The following is an 18,835-nucleotide window of genomic DNA, read 5'->3' on the forward strand; positions in this document are numbered from 1 at the left end:
CTCCCACCGCGCGGAAGGTAGCCGGGAGGCCCACCGCTTGCCGGGTTAAAACTCAGATCTTGAGAGCGATTACCGTTGTTCAATGCTTTGCATCAAAATCGGCCGAACATGATGTCACTCTGGCGTCATTTCCGGCCGATCTATAGTAGCTACGAAAATTTTATTAGTGCACAAGGTGTCAAATAAATTGATGCAGCCGAAGGTCCTAAAAGCTTTGTTTTGATACGTCCAGCGGTTTTAAAGATATTGCGTAAACACGAGAGGGGCTATGAATAGCCCTCCCCACAGTAGGGTGGGGGTTAACCCTCGCCCGTATTGGTGTTTTTCCAGCCACGAACGTTTAAGGGGGGGGGTCCGTTGAACCCCCTCCTTGCCGTTTCGCCCCTGATTGAGCTAGAGCTTCGCGGAAAAAACGAGCGTGCTGCCCGTGACGAGAGAAAGCCGATGGTACCCAATTTTATCCTAGGTCGTCGGTCCTAGGTCATCGGTTGACCTTCCAGGTCAGGTCAATGACCCAAAAGTGGGGAAAACTGGGACCTGTTAGAACGTCGTAAAACGTGGCTGCTATTGGGTTTTTTAGGGAACTGATCACGAATATCATGTTAGCTATGATCATAGATGATGTCTTCATGCATTTAGGCCAGGTCGGGTCAGGTCAGGTCAGGTCAACCAGTAAGGGTTTTGCCGGGTATTCGTAGTAGGTGCACTAGGTGGCAACCGCCTCTGACAGCTTCGTAACATGTTACGAAGGCACCAAAACTACTTCGTAAATGTTCATATATGGTTGTTAAATTCGAAATCAGCTAAAAAAACTAGCCTAGAAAGATGCTGATAAAACTCGAAAAAGTAAACCGAGGTCATCAAAGGTCAATGAACTGACCTGACCTTCTGGTGACCTTGACATCCACCCTAATGCATGGGAGCAGCATCATATCCCATGTTTGAACGCTTGAAACCACGAAAGGACTGCAAACGCGCGGCAAATGCGAGCCGACATACGCCGAATCGCGATTCCGGCCAAACATGGTCTCGAAAAGTAGGTCACAGGTCAAAGGTCATTAGTCAGGGCCATTACATTTTTTAGGGTAGGTGTAAAATTGATTATAACTCGAGGGTACTGAAAGCTTCGTTGCGGTCGGCCGCTTTTTACGCGAGGTATTCGCGAAAAACCGAGGGGGAGTCCGTTCGACCCCCCCCCCCCTATACGGGGGAGGGTTAACAAGCCAAAACGTTGCTAATTTTTATTTTGATCTGACCTGTGACGTCAACGGTGATCTCGAGGTCAATAAAATTAGGTTTTGCTCGACAGTTTTTCCAGGGCTATCAGACGCCGTTTCAGTTTTGACAATCGGCCCAGTAGTTTCGGAGTTGGAGCGGGGGGGGGGGGTCTATAAATAGCCCCCGCCTCCCCCAGTGGAGTGCGTTACAGAACATACCCCAGTGGGGCGCTGGTTAAGAGTAGAATTTTTGAATTATTGCCAACACTCAACACTGCACCTCATGGCAATTAATTCATTATAGGGCATTTTACCTGAACCAGCCTCTGGCCTAATGTCCCAAATTTGCTAAATTCCTCACCCTACAAATCCCCTGTTCTATTAGATGCTGCCATTTTTTTAAAACAACTTATCTTAAATCCTTGTTTCATCAAACTGGGAGCTAGGTCACGGGACACTGCGAGTCAAGGTGGGAGGGGTAGGAGATAGAGTGTCACTGCAGCACACACAATCAATCTTTCCATTGGTTTATCTTATATCAATGCCTGCTCTTTTCCAGAGCTGGCTTTCGAAGTTCGAACCTTCGGTATATGGCTACCAATGCCCTTGGAGAAGGTGTTGCGTGATAAATCGCTGGAAGGGCGACATTCAACGATTGTGTGAAAAGAGACCGATTGCATTGTGATGATAAAGTGAACTGTAATAATTGTTGTTCATGCGCGTTGTTTGGTTATGTGCAGACGTAACTTTGTTTGTGGCCAAATGCTTTTTATGTGTGAAATATTTCATGTAGGTTACTAGGTAGATGCTTTGGAAAAGTGAAGAGCTGCTTTGTCGACTGCTAGGTAGATACTGTCATGCATGCTGTTGTGCATCAGTAAGTGGCTGTCGTAATGATAAACAAATTTGGCATGGATAGGCTAAAGCACAGCATATGAAGCATGCTGGTTGATGACTAGTAAGATCCTGTTAACCGACTGGTAATATCACAATAAATATCACATAGTAAACTATTGTTTTACGATGGTTGGCCAGCAAAGCAAAGCTGGTATCCAGATGACAAAAGGATGGTTTTACCATGATAAGTCATTAGTAAGCATTACCAGGGAGTAGCTAACGATAGTAAAGTCCTAGTTTCGTGCTAGTATCACGTGGGTTTTTGGGCATGGTATGACGACATATAGTTACCGTGTTAATACCATGGTAATTTTTACTGGCATTGGTATTCACATGGTTTTACATTCATATTAGGCCTAGTATTTGGGTCGTAAGTTAGTTTACCATAGGTAAGAGGCTGTTCAAAATATGACCACCACTCGAAAACTAACTAGGGTGGTATTTTTCTTAGTAGGCGGTACCAGGATAATACTAGCGTTAGTAGAGCTTTGGTTTCTTATTAGTTATGCCTTAGTTTCAGCGTAGTATGATGAAAAAATATTACCATACTAAGACCATGGTAAACTGATGAGCATTGGTAGTTGCATAGTATTCCTTTGATATTGGGCCTAGTATTTGGATCGTAAACTGGTTTACCATAAGTAAAAGGCTGTTCAAAATATGACCACCACCCAAAAACTAACTAGGGTGGTATTTTTTTCTTTCAGTGAAGGCAAATGTCTAGATCACTGTTTACATAACACTGCATCGGGAACAATCAGACCGCTGCAGAATGCTAAGTCAATTAGGTAAATGGAAAACAATCAGGGAAACCTGCCATTAATTTTCAATTAGCAACCTAGAGACAGAGGAGCATTGGAAAGGAAGCCCAAGTCATGCACCGTGATACCGCTCGATTACGCTTTTTAATGCATGACTGAGGAATGGTACGTCAGTTTGTGGTAACGACCAAACTAACGACAAAGATGATCTTTCCAAGTTTGAGTAGTATTTTATCATCAGGGGCTTGTGATGAGTTAGCTGTAAATCGTTTCTTTATTTGTTTTTAACAAACGGAGAACAGGAGCTCCAGCATCCTGTTTCATCATTGCTGCTGGGGCACTGCGCACTCACCTATCGATGCTCCTGTTCTTGGTTTGCTGAACCTGTAAACAGAGGCGGCGCGTCAGATAAGATAACGCACCTGTCCACAGACTGCAGCCAATGAGCCGCGATAGCCCACGCGGAGCGGTCACTCACTGTCCGACTCACTTTGGCTCGGCTGACCGCCGCCGCCGAGATCACAGCCACAGTTTGATCCCCAGAGATCGTACAGTTCCGACGGCTGTCACCGTCCCGTCGACGGGGACGCTCTTTTCAGTCTTATTGGCCACAGCTCCACTTTTTTCTGCTGGCCATCTACGAAAGCCACCGAGTTTTCACCGCCCCCGTGATCCGGAGAACATCGCTGATAGACACTAAACCTGCCGTGTTTTATAATCGGCTTAGCTCCGATTAATCTCTGATGGAGAATCGAGTCGGGACGCAAACGAAAACGGCAGCATGATTCACCGTCACCGACGATGAGATATTGATTTTAAGATAACAATGAGTTGATGTTTCCTTTCAATATGAAGTATGAAAGAAATCAGAAGTTGGCTCAAGCTCCGTGCATTGTGACACGTTTGAACAATGTCTAAGGATTGAATATCCTAGTTGTTTTGCAAAACCTGGCCTAAACTGAGCTTGATTTGGAACACGTTATGACTAATGCCACATTTCATTGTTCAGCTTTGTGACGATTCCACATCAGCTATTCTTTCGCAATAGTAGGAAGCATCCATCGTCCCCAAAGAGCATTGCTCGCTATTTCATATATATCATCCAGTCATATCCATGTCACTGCTTCCGGGCGGTTAAAAAACTACATAGAAGCATGGTCAGGTCAAGCAGTAGCGAAAACACGTTTGTGCATAAAAAGACATCCATTTTCCGACATTAGTTACCAAAACATTCGTCATTTATTCAATTTTGAATAATACCAAACGGTTTAATAAACTAATAAAACAGTATGAAAATATGGCATCTATGCTGCATGAGTGCATAATCATATGCAACATCAATAAGCATGAAGCAGCGCCTACACCACCGATTCAGTAGTATATGCTACACGCAACACGACACATATTGTAAGCCAGCGCCCCTGCAGAGAAAGGTGAATTGGTGAAGTTGACCAACGGATTGGCATGCTTTATGAGCCGATAAATCCGGCACTATGACGATGAAATTAATAGTTTGATCTATGACAGGGCGTCATAGCCACCTGTGCTGGAGGGATGGTCGTCTGGCAATCACCAGATGGCAGCGGGAAGGAGGCGCGAGACTGTTGGCACAGCAACAACGCAACTGACTATACATACTGTCGGCTGTTCTTACTTTACATTCTGGATAAGATCATATTTTAGCCGGCGCATGGGCGCTCCTACCAAACTCACCTTTCGAAAAGGTTTGCAGCATTTCGCAAAAATAGACAGAAATATGGCAATGCTTTATGAACTGCATAAACTACAGCTGGTCTGGACACAAGCAAGCAGTATTTTAGCGGCGACAAAAAGGCAGGGACTGCTACCAATCACCTAGTACAGGCAAGCAATAATAATCCACTCCACTCCGAAACACTCACCATGAGTTTGGCGGCGTACGTAGCAATGATGACGGCCACTGTGCTGGCATCGTCCTCCTGAATTGCTTGCTCCAGACGCCGGGCCGCTCGCCATAGGCACACATATCTGAGGGACAACATGATGTTGAAAAATCGCTTGCCAGACGCACATGCTCCTCCGCAAAGATCACAGCAGGGTTAGAATGACATCCCCGTCACTACACAACGGAGCTGACATAGAAATCCAGCCTAATGGAATAAAAAAAAACAATTGAGCGTTTGTCAAACACGATCTAACCATGTTTATTATATTTTAGAGATACTACTGTCAGTTCAATAATGGTCGGTCGCACCTTCCATTCCCGCCTTTTCTGCGCAGCTCGAGACCGTTTTTTGGTCGGCGATCACCCCGCTCTTTCTCGTTCCTTCGTCAACAAACTTCACTCTGGTCGTGAAAATGATAAATGTTCCCTTCCTTCCCGTTTGGCCCAGCTGTTGACTGGTACGGGCTGTGGCTGGGAGGCCAGGGCGCAGCTGAGGCTTGGCAGCAAACGAATCATCCTTAGGCTTTCCTTTTTTCCAACAAGACCTTATAAAACACTACACTACACCAACGAATGATTATATGCATCATTTAGGGGAGAGTGGGGCAAAGCGGCCACCCTAACGCTTCTCACGATGCCAACGCTTGTTTTTTAAACTTGGAAAGATTCTTTCTATACCAATGTGATCCCTATTAAGTTGCCTTTTATTGCAACTGCGTTTTATTTCCAAAGGCGTTCACATATGAAAGATATTGACAAAACTTTAAACCTATGCATATTGGCCACTTTGCCCCATACCCTGGGGCAAAGCGGCCACCGGCGTCTTCTCAAGTCCCGATATGAGAAACAAAATAGTTGCCTCGTGTACGACTAGGGTATTTGATGGTGACAAGGTTAAGCGAGGATGGATGTTTACTTTATCATCTTCCACATGTAGGTAAGCAAAGAAAGGATTGTCATGAAAATAAACATTTAATTGCATTATTTGGTAACTCATGCAACTGAAAAGTGGCCAAGATGAATGCATTACGACACATTTGAATATGAATAATGTTTTTTATCCAGATGGAAGCAACTTATGGCCAATTGGGGGGTGGCCACTTTGCCCCGGCCACTTTGCCCCGCGCATACCGTCCGAGACAAAAATATTCCAGCTTAGCTATTAGTGGGGTAAAAAACATTAAAATTGGTAGAATACAAGTACGATAACCATGCAATGCATGGACAAGAACGCTTATAGAAATTCCAAACGGTTATGGAATAACATAACATTTAAAAATTGTAAACATAGTTGGTAACCTGGCTAGAAATGCTTTTCCGTGTTTCACAGAACAATGGTGATGGGCCTGAAACCCCGGTCTGGCTCATTCGAACGACCGTGAAGAGAAGTATAATTGGAAACCATAAATTGGAACTGACGCCAGCTATGAAGGGCTAAAACGATGGGTGGCCGCTTTGCCCCGGGTGGCCGCTTTGCCCCACTCTCCCCTACATAAATTAGAACTGTGCGGTACGTCTGATCAATCCAGAAAGAGCTATAGATAGTATCCGGCACATATATTCACAGTAGAGAGACCTAATTCTGAATGTAGTGCATGTGAAATACATAGTATAGGAACGTATCTGTCTCGCTACAAAGGTAATCAATTAGATTGACCTAAATTTACATCCGTCTATACCAACAGGGCTACTCAAACCGGACAGACGCTACATTTTCCACATTTTTCATTTTCAAGAAGAACTCAGCTCATTTGACGTGCTATGCTTAGAGACCACCAGCACGATTGGGCATTCTTATTCTCACTATAGGATAGGCTATCCCGATGAACGGCTTACTACAATAGCGTATTATATTCTTCTTCTTTAATGTCATTCTCACGGAGAAAGGCTCCGCTATCGTGTCTATCTGCCGTGTCGAAGTAAGGCCGCACCTGTCCTATCGACCACTCCACCGTGTGAAGTGGGTACTCCTTAGACGGGCGTGACCTACAGTGGAGGCCCCTCCAGGCTCTCACAGCACCCCAAATAGAGCCGGCCGGAGCCGGGACATTTCAAAAGACCCCAGCCCGCCGGCTCTGGGAATTAGTCGGTTAAAACTGGACGACAACCTCTCACCTTTCACATGTGAAATAAGTTGAGAGCACTGCGCTTCTCGCTAGAGTAGCTAAGTTGTATCCAATTTACCTCGCTAGCTACAATCTTTTCATTAAGAAACTTTTCTCTCATACTTTGTTGTTGTTATGCTAATAAATGACACTAGTAAACCTACATATCTCGGAGTATTAACTCGCATTCTATGCAGTTAAAAGTCAACCTGATTATTCTTCCAGAAATGTGCTGTTTCACATTTTCTAACTGTCGATGTCGTTTCTCGCTGACTCCTGTGTGCAGATGGCATATCATTAACGACTCGAACGGCCAATCTCGGGGCGCACATACGCATGGACACCCACGAAGCCTGCGCTCGAAGCCATTTCCGTCCGGCGCTAAAACGGGCGGACGGCGCGCGCTGTGACGTCACGATGAGAATAACTGGGTAATTTATGCCTTAGACTAACAGCCCACGGGTTTGACTAATTAAAGCCATCTATATACCAGAGCAGAAGGATAATGGTCTTTCCCAGTGTAAGGGTCTATATGTTATGTGCTGAATTTTGCAGGTTTATTCTGGAATTATAAATGAGTTTTCCCATGACTTTAAAAAAAGCTTAGGTGATATTATTTCGTTATAACTATATTTCTTCTAAAATGAATCAGAGTAAGAAAGCAGACTTAGTCATAAACTGATATGCTTCAACAATTACACATCCCTTTGCTAATCTACGACTGAATTCGGCACAATAGCTATGACGTCAGGGAGGGAACACTTTGCCTTGGGAAACAGGTTCCCAAGGTGGCCCTGTGGTCTCATGACGCAACAAAATCGGCTGCCGCTGCCGGAGCTGCTCGTAACTGAACCTTTATTGTCGCACTGGAGTCGGAAATGAGACGGTCTGCATTCGGCCCCCACAGCCGCTGGGTCGATTGAAAGGAGCGGTGATCGGAAGGTGTAAGTACGTGAGGATCGGGCATCGGCAATCGGTGTTGTGTATGCAGAGAACAATTGAGAATTATTCGTAGAAGGGGGAGAAGCCATATCGCATTAAGCGCTTAGGTTTTAACACCATAGTTTGTGGAAATGTGACGATGGAAATAAACATTAGGATCTATTGCAACATGTCAAAGGAAAAGGAAAAGAGAGTAAAAATTTAGGATGCATATAATTTCCCAAGTGTCACTCCACAGTGTCGAGGAGCAAAACACTGTCTAGCCAGCATGACTGCTTATCTGCACGTGTGTTTCCCTTTCATCATATTTTACCGTTTTTTTATCACCATCTGTTTTATTGACGACGGGCAGTAATAGCCACATGTGCACGTGGAATGTCCTGAATAAATTGTCTATTGTCTATAGTCTATAGTGCATAATATTCGGTAGGTATGGTGACAAATGACAATCATCTCACATCGACATCGGTGAAGTCCCGTGAGGCGACTGGAATGTTCCAGCAGAGTCCCCACATATCAGGTCAATACCGACGCCCGAGGGGTCACGTTCCGGGCATAGGTAGCATAGCTTCGGACGCACTGAGCCGAGAGAAAGCGGATGACAGAAAATTCTTCTGTGGATCAGTCCTGTGTCGCAGCACGCAGTGCGATGACGAGCAAGAGTTGGTATTATTTTCTAATAACGTGTCGTTTGTCGCACTGGTGACGCTATAATATGCTGCGAAACAATTGAAGGACGTGTGCAGCGCTCTCATGGGCTGGATGACTTCCTTTAGATGTATTGGATGATATGACACAAGAAAATAGCGAAGGGACCAGCATCTGTACTTGACTTGAGCATCCTTGGGTGCAGAAACAATAGACAGCCCTCTATTAATCCTACGGCTTGCACATCACCACCCTTTTGCAACATGCATATCTGCACAACTATGTTCTTGCACACATGTTACATAGCATTTGACTCTATGAGCGCCTGGTTAAATTAGGATCTGTTTACATCAACGATTCATTCTTATCATATCCAGCTGTTTTAACCCTCGCCCTGGCAGGGGGGGTCGATGCGACCCCCCCCCCTAAGGTTTTTCGAAGATAGCGTAAAAACGGCGGCGCGCAGCGCCGCCAAATTTGGCACAGCCTATGGGGCAACCTTTTTACATATGACCTGAAAATTTCAGGTCCGGGTGACCTTGGGTCAGGTCACCAGGTCAGAAAAACCGGTACAAGGTCATGGTCAAATTTCAATTTTCTTTTTGCACCTGTCCAACTCACAGTTTTCGACTGATTTCTTTCAAACTTTCAGGATGTGCTAAGTTCACCGAGTTGTATAACATATATTACGGCTTTTTTGAGGTCACTGACCTGAGGTCAGTTAGAGGTCATTACGTCGTAATGTTAAGCCTATGGGAAAATACTAAATTCGGAAAATACTGGAGATATCCGCTTCGTTCTATCACTTTTGTGCTTTGAAACCACGGTACTTAACAGCAGGTCACTTGGTGCTTCGTTGTTTGGTGTACTTATCCATGGGTCAGGTCAAATGAGGTCAACTGAGGTCAAATGACGTTTTTGCCAATAACTTGGCACATAATGACGCTAGAGCTTAAAAAATGGTACCATTGTGTTCCTGGTGATCAGCCGAATCGAATGATATGCGATATGATGCAGTTTGGTTAACTTGAACTTAATTTATTAATTTAAGTTTACTTAAAATTTAAGAAAAACTTTAAGTACACTTAAGCAAGCTAAAAAGTATATCATTCGACGCGCCTTGACGTGCTGAGTTCACTGGTGCTTTTCTTTTTTCTCTATCTTTATTAGATCAAAAGTTATAAGCGAAAAACTTTTGGTCTGTTTTTAGCGAAATTTTTACATTTATACCCCCCAAAACCCTCCTAAATATTGACCTAGAGCAACCAAATTTGCACAGGGGCGAGAACTCCAGGGGGCCCACCTACCTACCAAATTTGGTGTTTCTAGGTGCCATAGGAGCCAATCGCGAGGGGGGGTCGCATCGACCCCCACCCTGCCAGGCCGTGTTATGAAAAATGCCCTGCCAGGGCGAGGGTTAAATGACTTAAATGCGTTAAAAACGACTCACCTTTCATACTCTGACGCTTGTGATGTCTCCATGACGGCGTCACATCATCATCCGGTTTTTAGAAAGAGCACCGAGCAGTCGCGCTTTGGCAGTCTCTGAAACAAAACATAACCAATGTGACACGTTGGCTGTGCCTAAAAAGCAAACAGGGCACACTCTGCAAGCCTGTTGTGCTGCAAGTAATGTGCGTGAAGTTTTCTTGCAAGTTCTTGCAAAGTCAGTCAGGCGCGTAGCGCTAGAATCATTATAAATGGAGCGCCATCCAGAGTCACAAACATTCTAATGCCTTTCATGTGCCTGCCCAACAATTCACATAACGAATGCCGAGAATGCTTTGACTGTTCTAAACCGGCAGCACCCAAACTGTTCTGGACTTCTACTATGGAGTTTGCAAATGGATAATCACATATTTTCGCTGCCTTCGTGTGCTGCATTCCTTCCGGTAGATGCATGAGACACAAAATGCAATCAACTGAAACTGCATTATAAAAAAAATGTAAGAGAAGTTCACACCCCTTCTACCAGCTTAATAGAGCCTCTTACCCAAAAATTATTCTTTTCTGACTGACACTGACAAAACGCACACCAATCAGCTCATCCTCAACATCCTTTGAATATTTACAAAAAGAAACAACTTCTGCTTTGTCAGGTGGGAGCTGAAAGTTTTCCTCAGCTTGTTGTCGGGTGCGAACAAAGCTGCCTCGCCCGGCTTTATGGCGGGGGCGGAGGCTGAGGGGCGGGGTTGGAGGTTCAGGGGCGGGGTTGAACCGGCTCTCTCCGTTGCAAAGGCTGCTTGTTACAGCGGCGGGGACGACGACTCGAGTCACTGCCACACGCCCGCACGGTCGCCGCCTGGCAACAGCGTCTGATTGTGGCAGCGCGGCGGCCTGGATTTCGGGCCGGCTGGAGGGCACTAGGCCGCGGCGGACCGAGAAGCATATTTATTTTCGAGAAGCATATTTCCGAAATCCGAGGGCGTGCTGATCGATGAAGTCACGGTTCAGTTGGAACTTGACCTGGGAGTGGTGGCGTAAGTGCGTGTACTCGTATGATATCGTGGCGTATGTATATGGTCGACGAGGGGACAACCTATTTCTTAGTATCAACACTGATAAGCCCTACAGAACGTGTTCATTGTTCTCTGCTCAAGGTTCACTGAGGATTGAGTTTCCTTGTGATATCAATTGATATTTGAAGTTTCGATTAACTAAACCAGCATGAATAAATATGACATTTCAATTTATTTCAACAGAGTTGCCCTTGTGATCGCCTTGCAAAACATGCAAGTTTGCTGGAAATAAGAATCGAGATGTGCAACAAAGGCTGGTGCATTTTTTGTCGCAAAGGTCAAGTCATGATTAGAATAGGTAATGTGATCGGCGGCGATCGAATGTGGACGGCAGCCTTTCCAGAAAGGGCATCCTGTGACCAGCCGCCACCATCGGTGCAGTGTGCTGCGTCCGACCAGCTCAGACGGGAGACGCGCATTCCGTTGAGGTGAGAATTGCATCACACCTAAGGACTATCAAAAGTTTTTTTTTTAGATAAAAAACGGCTCAAGTTTTTATCGGAGTTAGAGGCGATGAGTGAGGCTGCTACTAAATTAGCTCGTATTTTGGGAATGTCATGGTATATAATAGCGTTTATCGGGACATTGGAGGTGTTAAGCTTTAGGGAAATTTCATTGAAAATTAAAGTGGATTAGACAGCGAAAAAAAACATTATTTCGTAGAAACTCGCTGAATAAGGTCAAAAAGGCAAATAAAACCAAATGATTACCTGTAAAATATAAACTGTTCAAATATCGTCTATTGTTTGCCAACCGAGCAGCGATTTCGAGGAAAGCTGCACGGCTCCAGCATACATCCTTCCCTTCCAAAGCTCACACACTTCCCACCGAAAGCATTCAATGAAACACTCGTCATGGCCTAACGAAATATATCAGAACCAACACTCGAGTAGCCTTGTCGACAAGCATCAACCTTTGCCCTCTCGGCACACCACGCCTGGTCAAACCAGACGAGATCATGCGTCATGGGGCGGTACTTGTCGATATGGTCACGGTCAGCCACTTTACCTGATATCGGACACAGGGGATTTAAGGTGCGCTCGGTGACTGCTTTGTTAGTGTAGGTACGAAACACAATGTCCGCGGATCATCACAAGTGTTAGATAATCAGAGATCTTACCAGTCACAGTATAAGGAGCTTTATGTAAGACCATGACCTGAAAGAATTGGTGACTAGCCCATGAAAAAGATTGTGAGTTAAGGTCCAAGACGAACTAATTGCATCGTTAGCACTTATCACAAACAATATTGGCAAGTCTTGAAGTCGCATAAACCTATATAAGTATATTTAACAGTGTAACCTGCAGCTGACTTCCTGCATAACGCCATGCTAGGTTCTCCTGCTCTTATATTCAACAGCTTAGCTATTATAGGCATAGCTTGCTTCTTTCAAGAGTCAAGACATCACGTGCTTTTGCCAGATTTCGCTCGTGACGTCTGATATTGATGCCAGATCGCGGTCATATGACTCGGACTGGCCACAATCTATCTGAAGAGCATGATAACATGAACTTATAAAGGAGGGCGCGGACGATGCTTCGTCACACTGTCGGTGGCCGTCCGTGGGACTTCAGGTCACCTCCCACCTGTCAGGATGCTGCGCGCGGCGGTGCTCTCACTGCTACTGGCTGCGGCCGTGCGGGCCGACACCCCCGCCAACTGCAGCTTCTCCGACATCCAGGGCGAATGGCTGTTCTACTCGTCCGACCCAACCGGCGACAGCACCATCCAGTGTGACGACGCCACGCCGATGGACAACGTCATCGCGCTCTCCCTGCAGGCCCCCAACACCGTGGTGGACACGTTTGGTAACGTCGGCACCTGGACTCTGATCTACAACCAGGGCTTCGAGGCGACCGTCAACGGTCGGACCTACTTCGCCTTCTCCTACTACACGCAGGACGGCGAGGAGGTGACCAGTCTGTGCGACCGCACGTTCCCGGGATGGTCTCATGACGTCACTGTTCGCAACTGGGCCTGCATCCGCGGGCAGAAGCAGGGACCGAGCCTGCCCAAAACGCACCGCGTCAAGCTGGCAGATGCTGTCAAGGGTGCCAAGAAGTACGCCAACAACCACGCACTGATCGCTGCCATCAACGCGCGCAAGGAGAGCACGTTCAAGGCGAAGGCGTACCCCCAGCACGAGAAGTACACAGTGGCGGAGATGCACCGGCGCAGCGGCGGAGCCAGGTCGCACCTCCCGCAGCGGCCCAAGCCGGCTCCGATGACTGAGGCGCATCTGGACATCATCAAGTCGCTGCCGGCGAGTTTCGACTGGACTGACATCAACGGCGTCAGCTTCGTGCCTCCTGTCCGCGACCAGGCCAACTGCGGCTCGTGCTATGCCTTCGCGTCGATGGCCGCCCTCGAGTCTCAAGTGCGTATTCTGACCAACAACACCGAGCAGCCCGTCTTCTCGCCGCAGGACATCGTCAGCTGCAGCGAGTACAGCCAGGGCTGCGACGGAGGCTTCCCCTACCTGATCGCCGGCAAGTACGCCAAGGACTTTGGCGTGGTCGCTGAGCCTTGCAACGCGTACCAGGGTGTGGACACTGCCACCTGTGGCACGGACTCGAGCTGCGGCCGCACCTACACCGCCACCTACCAGTACGTCGGAGGCTACTACGGCGCCTGTAACGAGGCTCTGATGATGGAGTCCCTGGTGAACAACGGGCCCCTGGTCATCGGCTTCGAGGTGTATGACGATTTCACGCTTTACCAGGACGGCATTTACCACCACGACTTTGCGCTGGACCACCTGAAGAGTGGCGAGTTCGATCCGTTTGAACTCACCAACCACGCGGTGCTTATCACCGGGTATGGTGTGGAGGACGGCGTCAAGTACTGGAACGTCAAGAACTCTTGGGGCACCGAGTGGGGCCGCGGCGGCTACTTCAAGATCCAGCGCGGCAACGACGAGTGCGCCATCGAGAGTCTGGCCGTCGAGGTCAAGGTCGTCCTGTGAAAGGTCAAGGTCGTCTTCTGAGGAGATCAAGGTCGTCCTCAAAAGAGGCCAAGGCCGGCTGCACTGGTGACTTTGTTGAGTGTTTGTTTGTTTTTGAGGTCATGTGATGTAATAAATGTATGATCATCGACTGGAAAAGGAGATTCTTGTCACACCCGAACTAAGTTTTGTGTGAGGCTGCAGTTCAGTACCTACTTGAGATGAACTAGACCTGTCAGTTGATTAACCCGCGCCCCGTTGGGCTCTGCCGAGCAACGCGCCCCGTTGGGGGGGGGGGGCATTTTGGCCCCCCCCTAAGATCTCGAGAACCACGCAACGTAGCGACAAGCGGCAAACGGTGTTGGATAGCCCTATCAGGGAACTACCTTGTGACCCAATTTTATTGACCTAGGTCAAACCGATGACGTCACAGGTCAGGTCAAAGGTCCAATTTTCACCGTTTACAGGCATTTCAAGAAATGCGCTGTAAAATCGAGTAAAATGCATTTCATTGAAAATCATCGATGGGGAAATGTTCTTCAAACACATATTTTGCTAGTTGAGGTCACTGATACCAGGTCAGGTCACAGAGGTCAGGTCACTGGGGGGTCACAATATCAAAGTGTCGTGTGATGCATGTTTTATGGTCCATTTTACATGACAAATGCGATTATGTGGGTCAGGCAGCCTTTGGGGCCAGCTTAGGTCACGTTTTGGTCAAGGTCAGGTCAAGGTCAGGTCAAATTAGGTCAAATTTCAAAGTTGATATTTTTGCATAAAATGGGTATCGAATCAATGCAGCTCGTCACGGGGAGTTCAATGGTGGTCTTTGTTTTGCCGTACGAGGTCTAGAATCGCTAAAAATTGAGTTCAAAAATTTGACGTCATCATTTTTGAACAGTTTTTTCGCTATAACTTGGCCAAAAAACAAGATATCGATCTGAAATTTGGTATGTATATAAAAGAGCGCAGGGACTATCACATATATTCCGGTTTTTTTCGAAATTCGGAAAAATTTTGGATATTTTTTAGTTTTTCTAAAAAATCAGTTTTTAGAAATTTTTTTGGTCAAAAACCCAAAATTTTGAAAATCCGAGATAGCAGTTTTGTAGCGCCGCTTTTTGTCTACTAGACCATATAAAGAACTTTGAAATTGCTTGATAACTGTAGATTTGGTGAGCGTTTCAAGATTGCATGTGTTTTGCTCATTTTTGCTCGAACATGACCTCAGTTTGACCTCAATAACTCCTGACCTAAGGTGACCTAAGACTTGAAATTTTGTGTGAAGGTGTCAAATTGATGCCCGGGAAGGTACTGAAAATTTGGCGGCGCTGCGCGCCGCCGTTTTCTTGCTATTTAGGAAAAACCACAGGGGGGGCCAAAATGGCCCCCCCCCAACGGGGCGAGGGTTAAGAGCAAGTTAAACTGCTTCGATTAAGGAGGCGATCAGAGCGTGCGAGCTATGCAAACGAAATTGCTCTGTTATAAGTAAAGTTGACTTGATTTTATGAGCCAAATTAAATCATAGATCGGCTCAATTTTATATCATAGTTACATATGTGGAAAATGTGTCTGATAATCGTGCAGATATTTCCGCGCCAGGTTGAAAGCGAAGAAACATAGAAAAGGTATATAATTATATATGTATAATTTAGTAGGCATGGTAGAAGCTGAATGCTAGAAGGGAAGTTACTTAGTGAACAATGCTCTTCTCAGTTTGCTTATCTGATTTTATTACAGTACGAATCCAGACATGCACAACACGGTCAGGCGTTAAATCGATCACCTGGGCGGGGAAAAACAAACAAGAAGCCAACCTCCAACTGTGCTCATAAGCATCAGGCTCAACACAATAAGCTGCATGTAACACTCAGTGCCACGAAAATTGCAAAAAAACGTTGCCTGATTTTATAGGTTGGCTCGAGGCAGGCTTGTTGTGCAGTTCAATATTTTATTTTCTTATTACACTTTAAAAAATCACTCAAACTTTAATTTAACCCAAGGAAGTGTTTTGGGTAGTTTGAGGCGCAGTCTTAATCTTGACGTCATGCTGTCAGTTTAATCAGTAGCGGCGGAACACCTTCAATTAAGGGGGGCACTGCCGGCTTTTGGTCCCATTCTTTCCATGCAACGCCCATATAGGGCTAATGTTAAAATGCCAAAATCAAAGGGGGGGGGGGGCACGGTGCCCCGGTGCCCTCCCCGTTCCGCCGCCTATGAGTTCAATCATTTGATAAATTGTCTGTGTCCTAAAAAGAGCTCGGCCATACCTGTTCAGTTTAGGTGGCAATAGCTCGTCACGTAGCAAGGTGCAATTATCTGGTAATTTTAGCAATTCACATGTACGTAAACCGCACATATTATATAATAACAGGCAAATAGCTGTCAATAAAGCGGGAGACGCGACACTTTAGTCTGCTCCATATTATGATGGGTGATGTATGCCTTCCCCCATAGGCTCCAATGATGTGCATATTATGATTGACGAGGCATCCACCGGAAGCCGTGAACGTAATGGGCCTTGCTCTAAGGGGCTGATGTTAATGGTGAAGAAATTATGTAATTATGGTTGGTAAAAATATGCTTCTGGGGGAAAGTAACGTGTCATTATTGATTACAAATTGGCAAATGCATGAGCAAATCAAATGCATTTAGGAATTGTACCGTAACAACAGAGTGCACTGCACATGCTTTGAAACTTTTTTCATTTCAAACATCTTTTTTTTTGCTACACAAGCTGCACATTTATACCAGTAGATTGTGACATTTACTTTTGCATGTCTCGACGTACAAATAAGTCTATGATTATCAAAATATGGAAAAATATCTTGTACCTATAGCATATATCCATATACAGATGGGAATTCTGACAAATGCTCCGGTGTTTTGCTTCAATCATTTGCAGCACATTTCTTTCAGTTTTCAATGATGTCTAATGTGAACTGTCAGGCAGTTTTACATTTCATCTAATGGGTCCGACAACTGGCCCTAACATTTGTTGTCCTATTGTAACATCGGTTGTCAGGGGCTAACCTAAAAACAGCATTTGAGCACTAGCCACCGATTTAGAAGCTCGAACCAGTCCATCAACGTCCGCTCTGTCCGCTGTAAGAAGCTAATGGATGACGTCGGAGGCGCCGAGCACGAGGGAAATATCGCGCTGCCTTCGCTCTGCACAAACTGAACGGTCATACAATGCAGCAGCACTCAAAAGGCGACAAGTTGAAGAGTGGACGTATGCATCACCGAACGGCGAACACTAACACTTCGGACAGATATTTATTCTAATATTCGTTCTTCAAATAAAACTCCTTAGGACATGCCGCACGCTCTACAGACTACATGCGAAACATGTGGACGACTTTTTACATAGGCATTTGCAGCAGCAAATGCCTGACGCTCATTTAAACCATTTTGCACATTAATACAACAGTAGGTTGATGGCGTTTGGTCACCAGACAGGCTGCGCGGTAGCTCTGCGTATTAGCAGTAAGCACCGTGTTACTAAGGCCGGATTCGGAGTGAATGCAGCGTGCTCGTGCCGGTTCCCCGCAGAGCCTCTGGAACCGGTGCGCGATTGGTAGGCTGTGCCGCACGGCAGCGGTGCCTGACGGCACAGTATCCAGCCATCTCGTGTGCCGACCGAACGGCCGCTGCTCGGTCTTTGGTTTCATGGACCAGATTATAACAGCGAAGAATAAAGCTAGTCCAAAATATTCAATTAGCTAGTCGAATGATTCATTTCGTTCCGATAGACACCAGAAGCGTTCCTAAAAGGTTCTCTGTGCCTGCTTCACTTGACTCAGTGACAAGGAACGAACAGCCGGACGCGCAGCAGCTCATGTTCACCATAAAGCTGGACCAGCAAAAGGTCACGGGCACAACCAGCCGCTCTCGGTCGCCTTGGGACCAGGGTCACGTCATACGGTCCTGTTAGTCTAAGGTGGTCGGGCCTCATCCGAAAACCCTCGGACGGCGCCGCGCTGGCGGCAGCGCGGGATCTTCACTGACCCAAAGTCCACTGATAGGAATGGAAGGCCGAAGTCGAGCTAATCTCTAGACATGCAGGGATTGGAACATCGAGGAATCTGAAGTTAGATATTTACATAATGTTTTTTATTCGGTTTATGTGTGCAATACATAGCCCCACCATTTTCTTGTTAGCATTGACATTAATAGGTATCTTATGCGTGAAATTACATGCAAAGCCGTTTAGATAATAAACAATAAAAATACAGGGTGGGGCAGAAAGATTTACCTGTTTGTTTTCAGCCCATAACTCAAAAAGTTTTGGACGGATTTTAGTGAAATTTTGCATGCGGCTTCCCAACTGACTCGTGTATAATTTTTATGATTGTGTTTTATTTCGTCATGGTTGTTGATGAGCTATGGCGGAGATTGCAAAAAGAACCCAAATTGCGGCGCCGATGCAGGCTGGCCACAGCGTCCGAAGCGTTCCCAAACAGCTCGGTGTTGCCATAAAAACTGCTAACAGTATAATTAAATGCCTTAACCCTCGCCCTGGCAGGGGGGGGGGGGGTCGATGCGACCCCCCCTAAGGTTTTTTGAAGATAGCGTAAAAACGGCGGCGCGCAGCGCCACCAAATTTGGCACAGCCTATGGGGCAACCTTTTTACATATGACCTGAAAATTTCAGGTCCGGGTGACCTTGGGTCAGGTCACCAGGTCAGAAAAACCGGTACAAGGTCATGGTCAAATTTCAATTTTCTTTTTGCACCTGTCCAACTCACATTTGTTGACTGATTTCCTTCAAACTTTCAGGATGTGCTAAGTTCACCGAGTTGTATAACATCTAGTCCGGCTTTTTTGAGGTCACTGACCTGAGGTCAGTTAGAGGTCATTACGTCGTAATGTTAA

At 46.1% G+C, this 18,835-nt stretch overlaps 2 protein-coding genes across 2 annotated transcripts in view; one reads left to right on the top strand and one right to left on the bottom strand.

The window, feature by feature from the left end:
- LOC122384897 overlaps nt 1-18,835 on the bottom strand; it is a gene marked incomplete at its 3' end in the record, with an annotated part of 67,152 nt that overhangs the window by 33,446 nt on the left and 14,871 nt on the right. The window contains exons 2-4 of the mRNA XM_043372707.1: nt 9,945-10,039; nt 4,777-4,882; nt 3,228-3,259 (exon numbers count right to left, since the gene is read on the bottom strand). Of these exons, the coding sequence (XP_043228642.1) occupies nt 3,228-3,259; nt 4,777-4,882; nt 9,945-9,976 (170 nt within the window). The remainder of the gene's footprint in view (nt 1-3,227; nt 3,260-4,776; nt 4,883-9,944; nt 10,040-18,835) is intronic.
- On the top strand, nt 12,499-14,116 carry LOC122384866 (dipeptidyl peptidase 1-like). The gene has a single exon (XM_043372652.1). The coding sequence runs from the start codon at nt 12,608-12,610 to the stop codon at nt 13,976-13,978; it is 1,371 nt and encodes a 456-aa protein (XP_043228587.1). The 5' UTR covers nt 12,499-12,607; the 3' UTR covers nt 13,979-14,116.

The sequence above is a fragment of the Amphibalanus amphitrite genome, unplaced genomic scaffold (assembly GCF_019059575.1).
Source record: "Amphibalanus amphitrite isolate SeventyFive unplaced genomic scaffold, NRLGWU_Aamphi_draft 000201F_arrow, whole genome shotgun sequence".
Classification (NCBI taxonomy): Eukaryota; Metazoa; Arthropoda; class Thecostraca; order Balanomorpha; family Balanidae; genus Amphibalanus; species Amphibalanus amphitrite.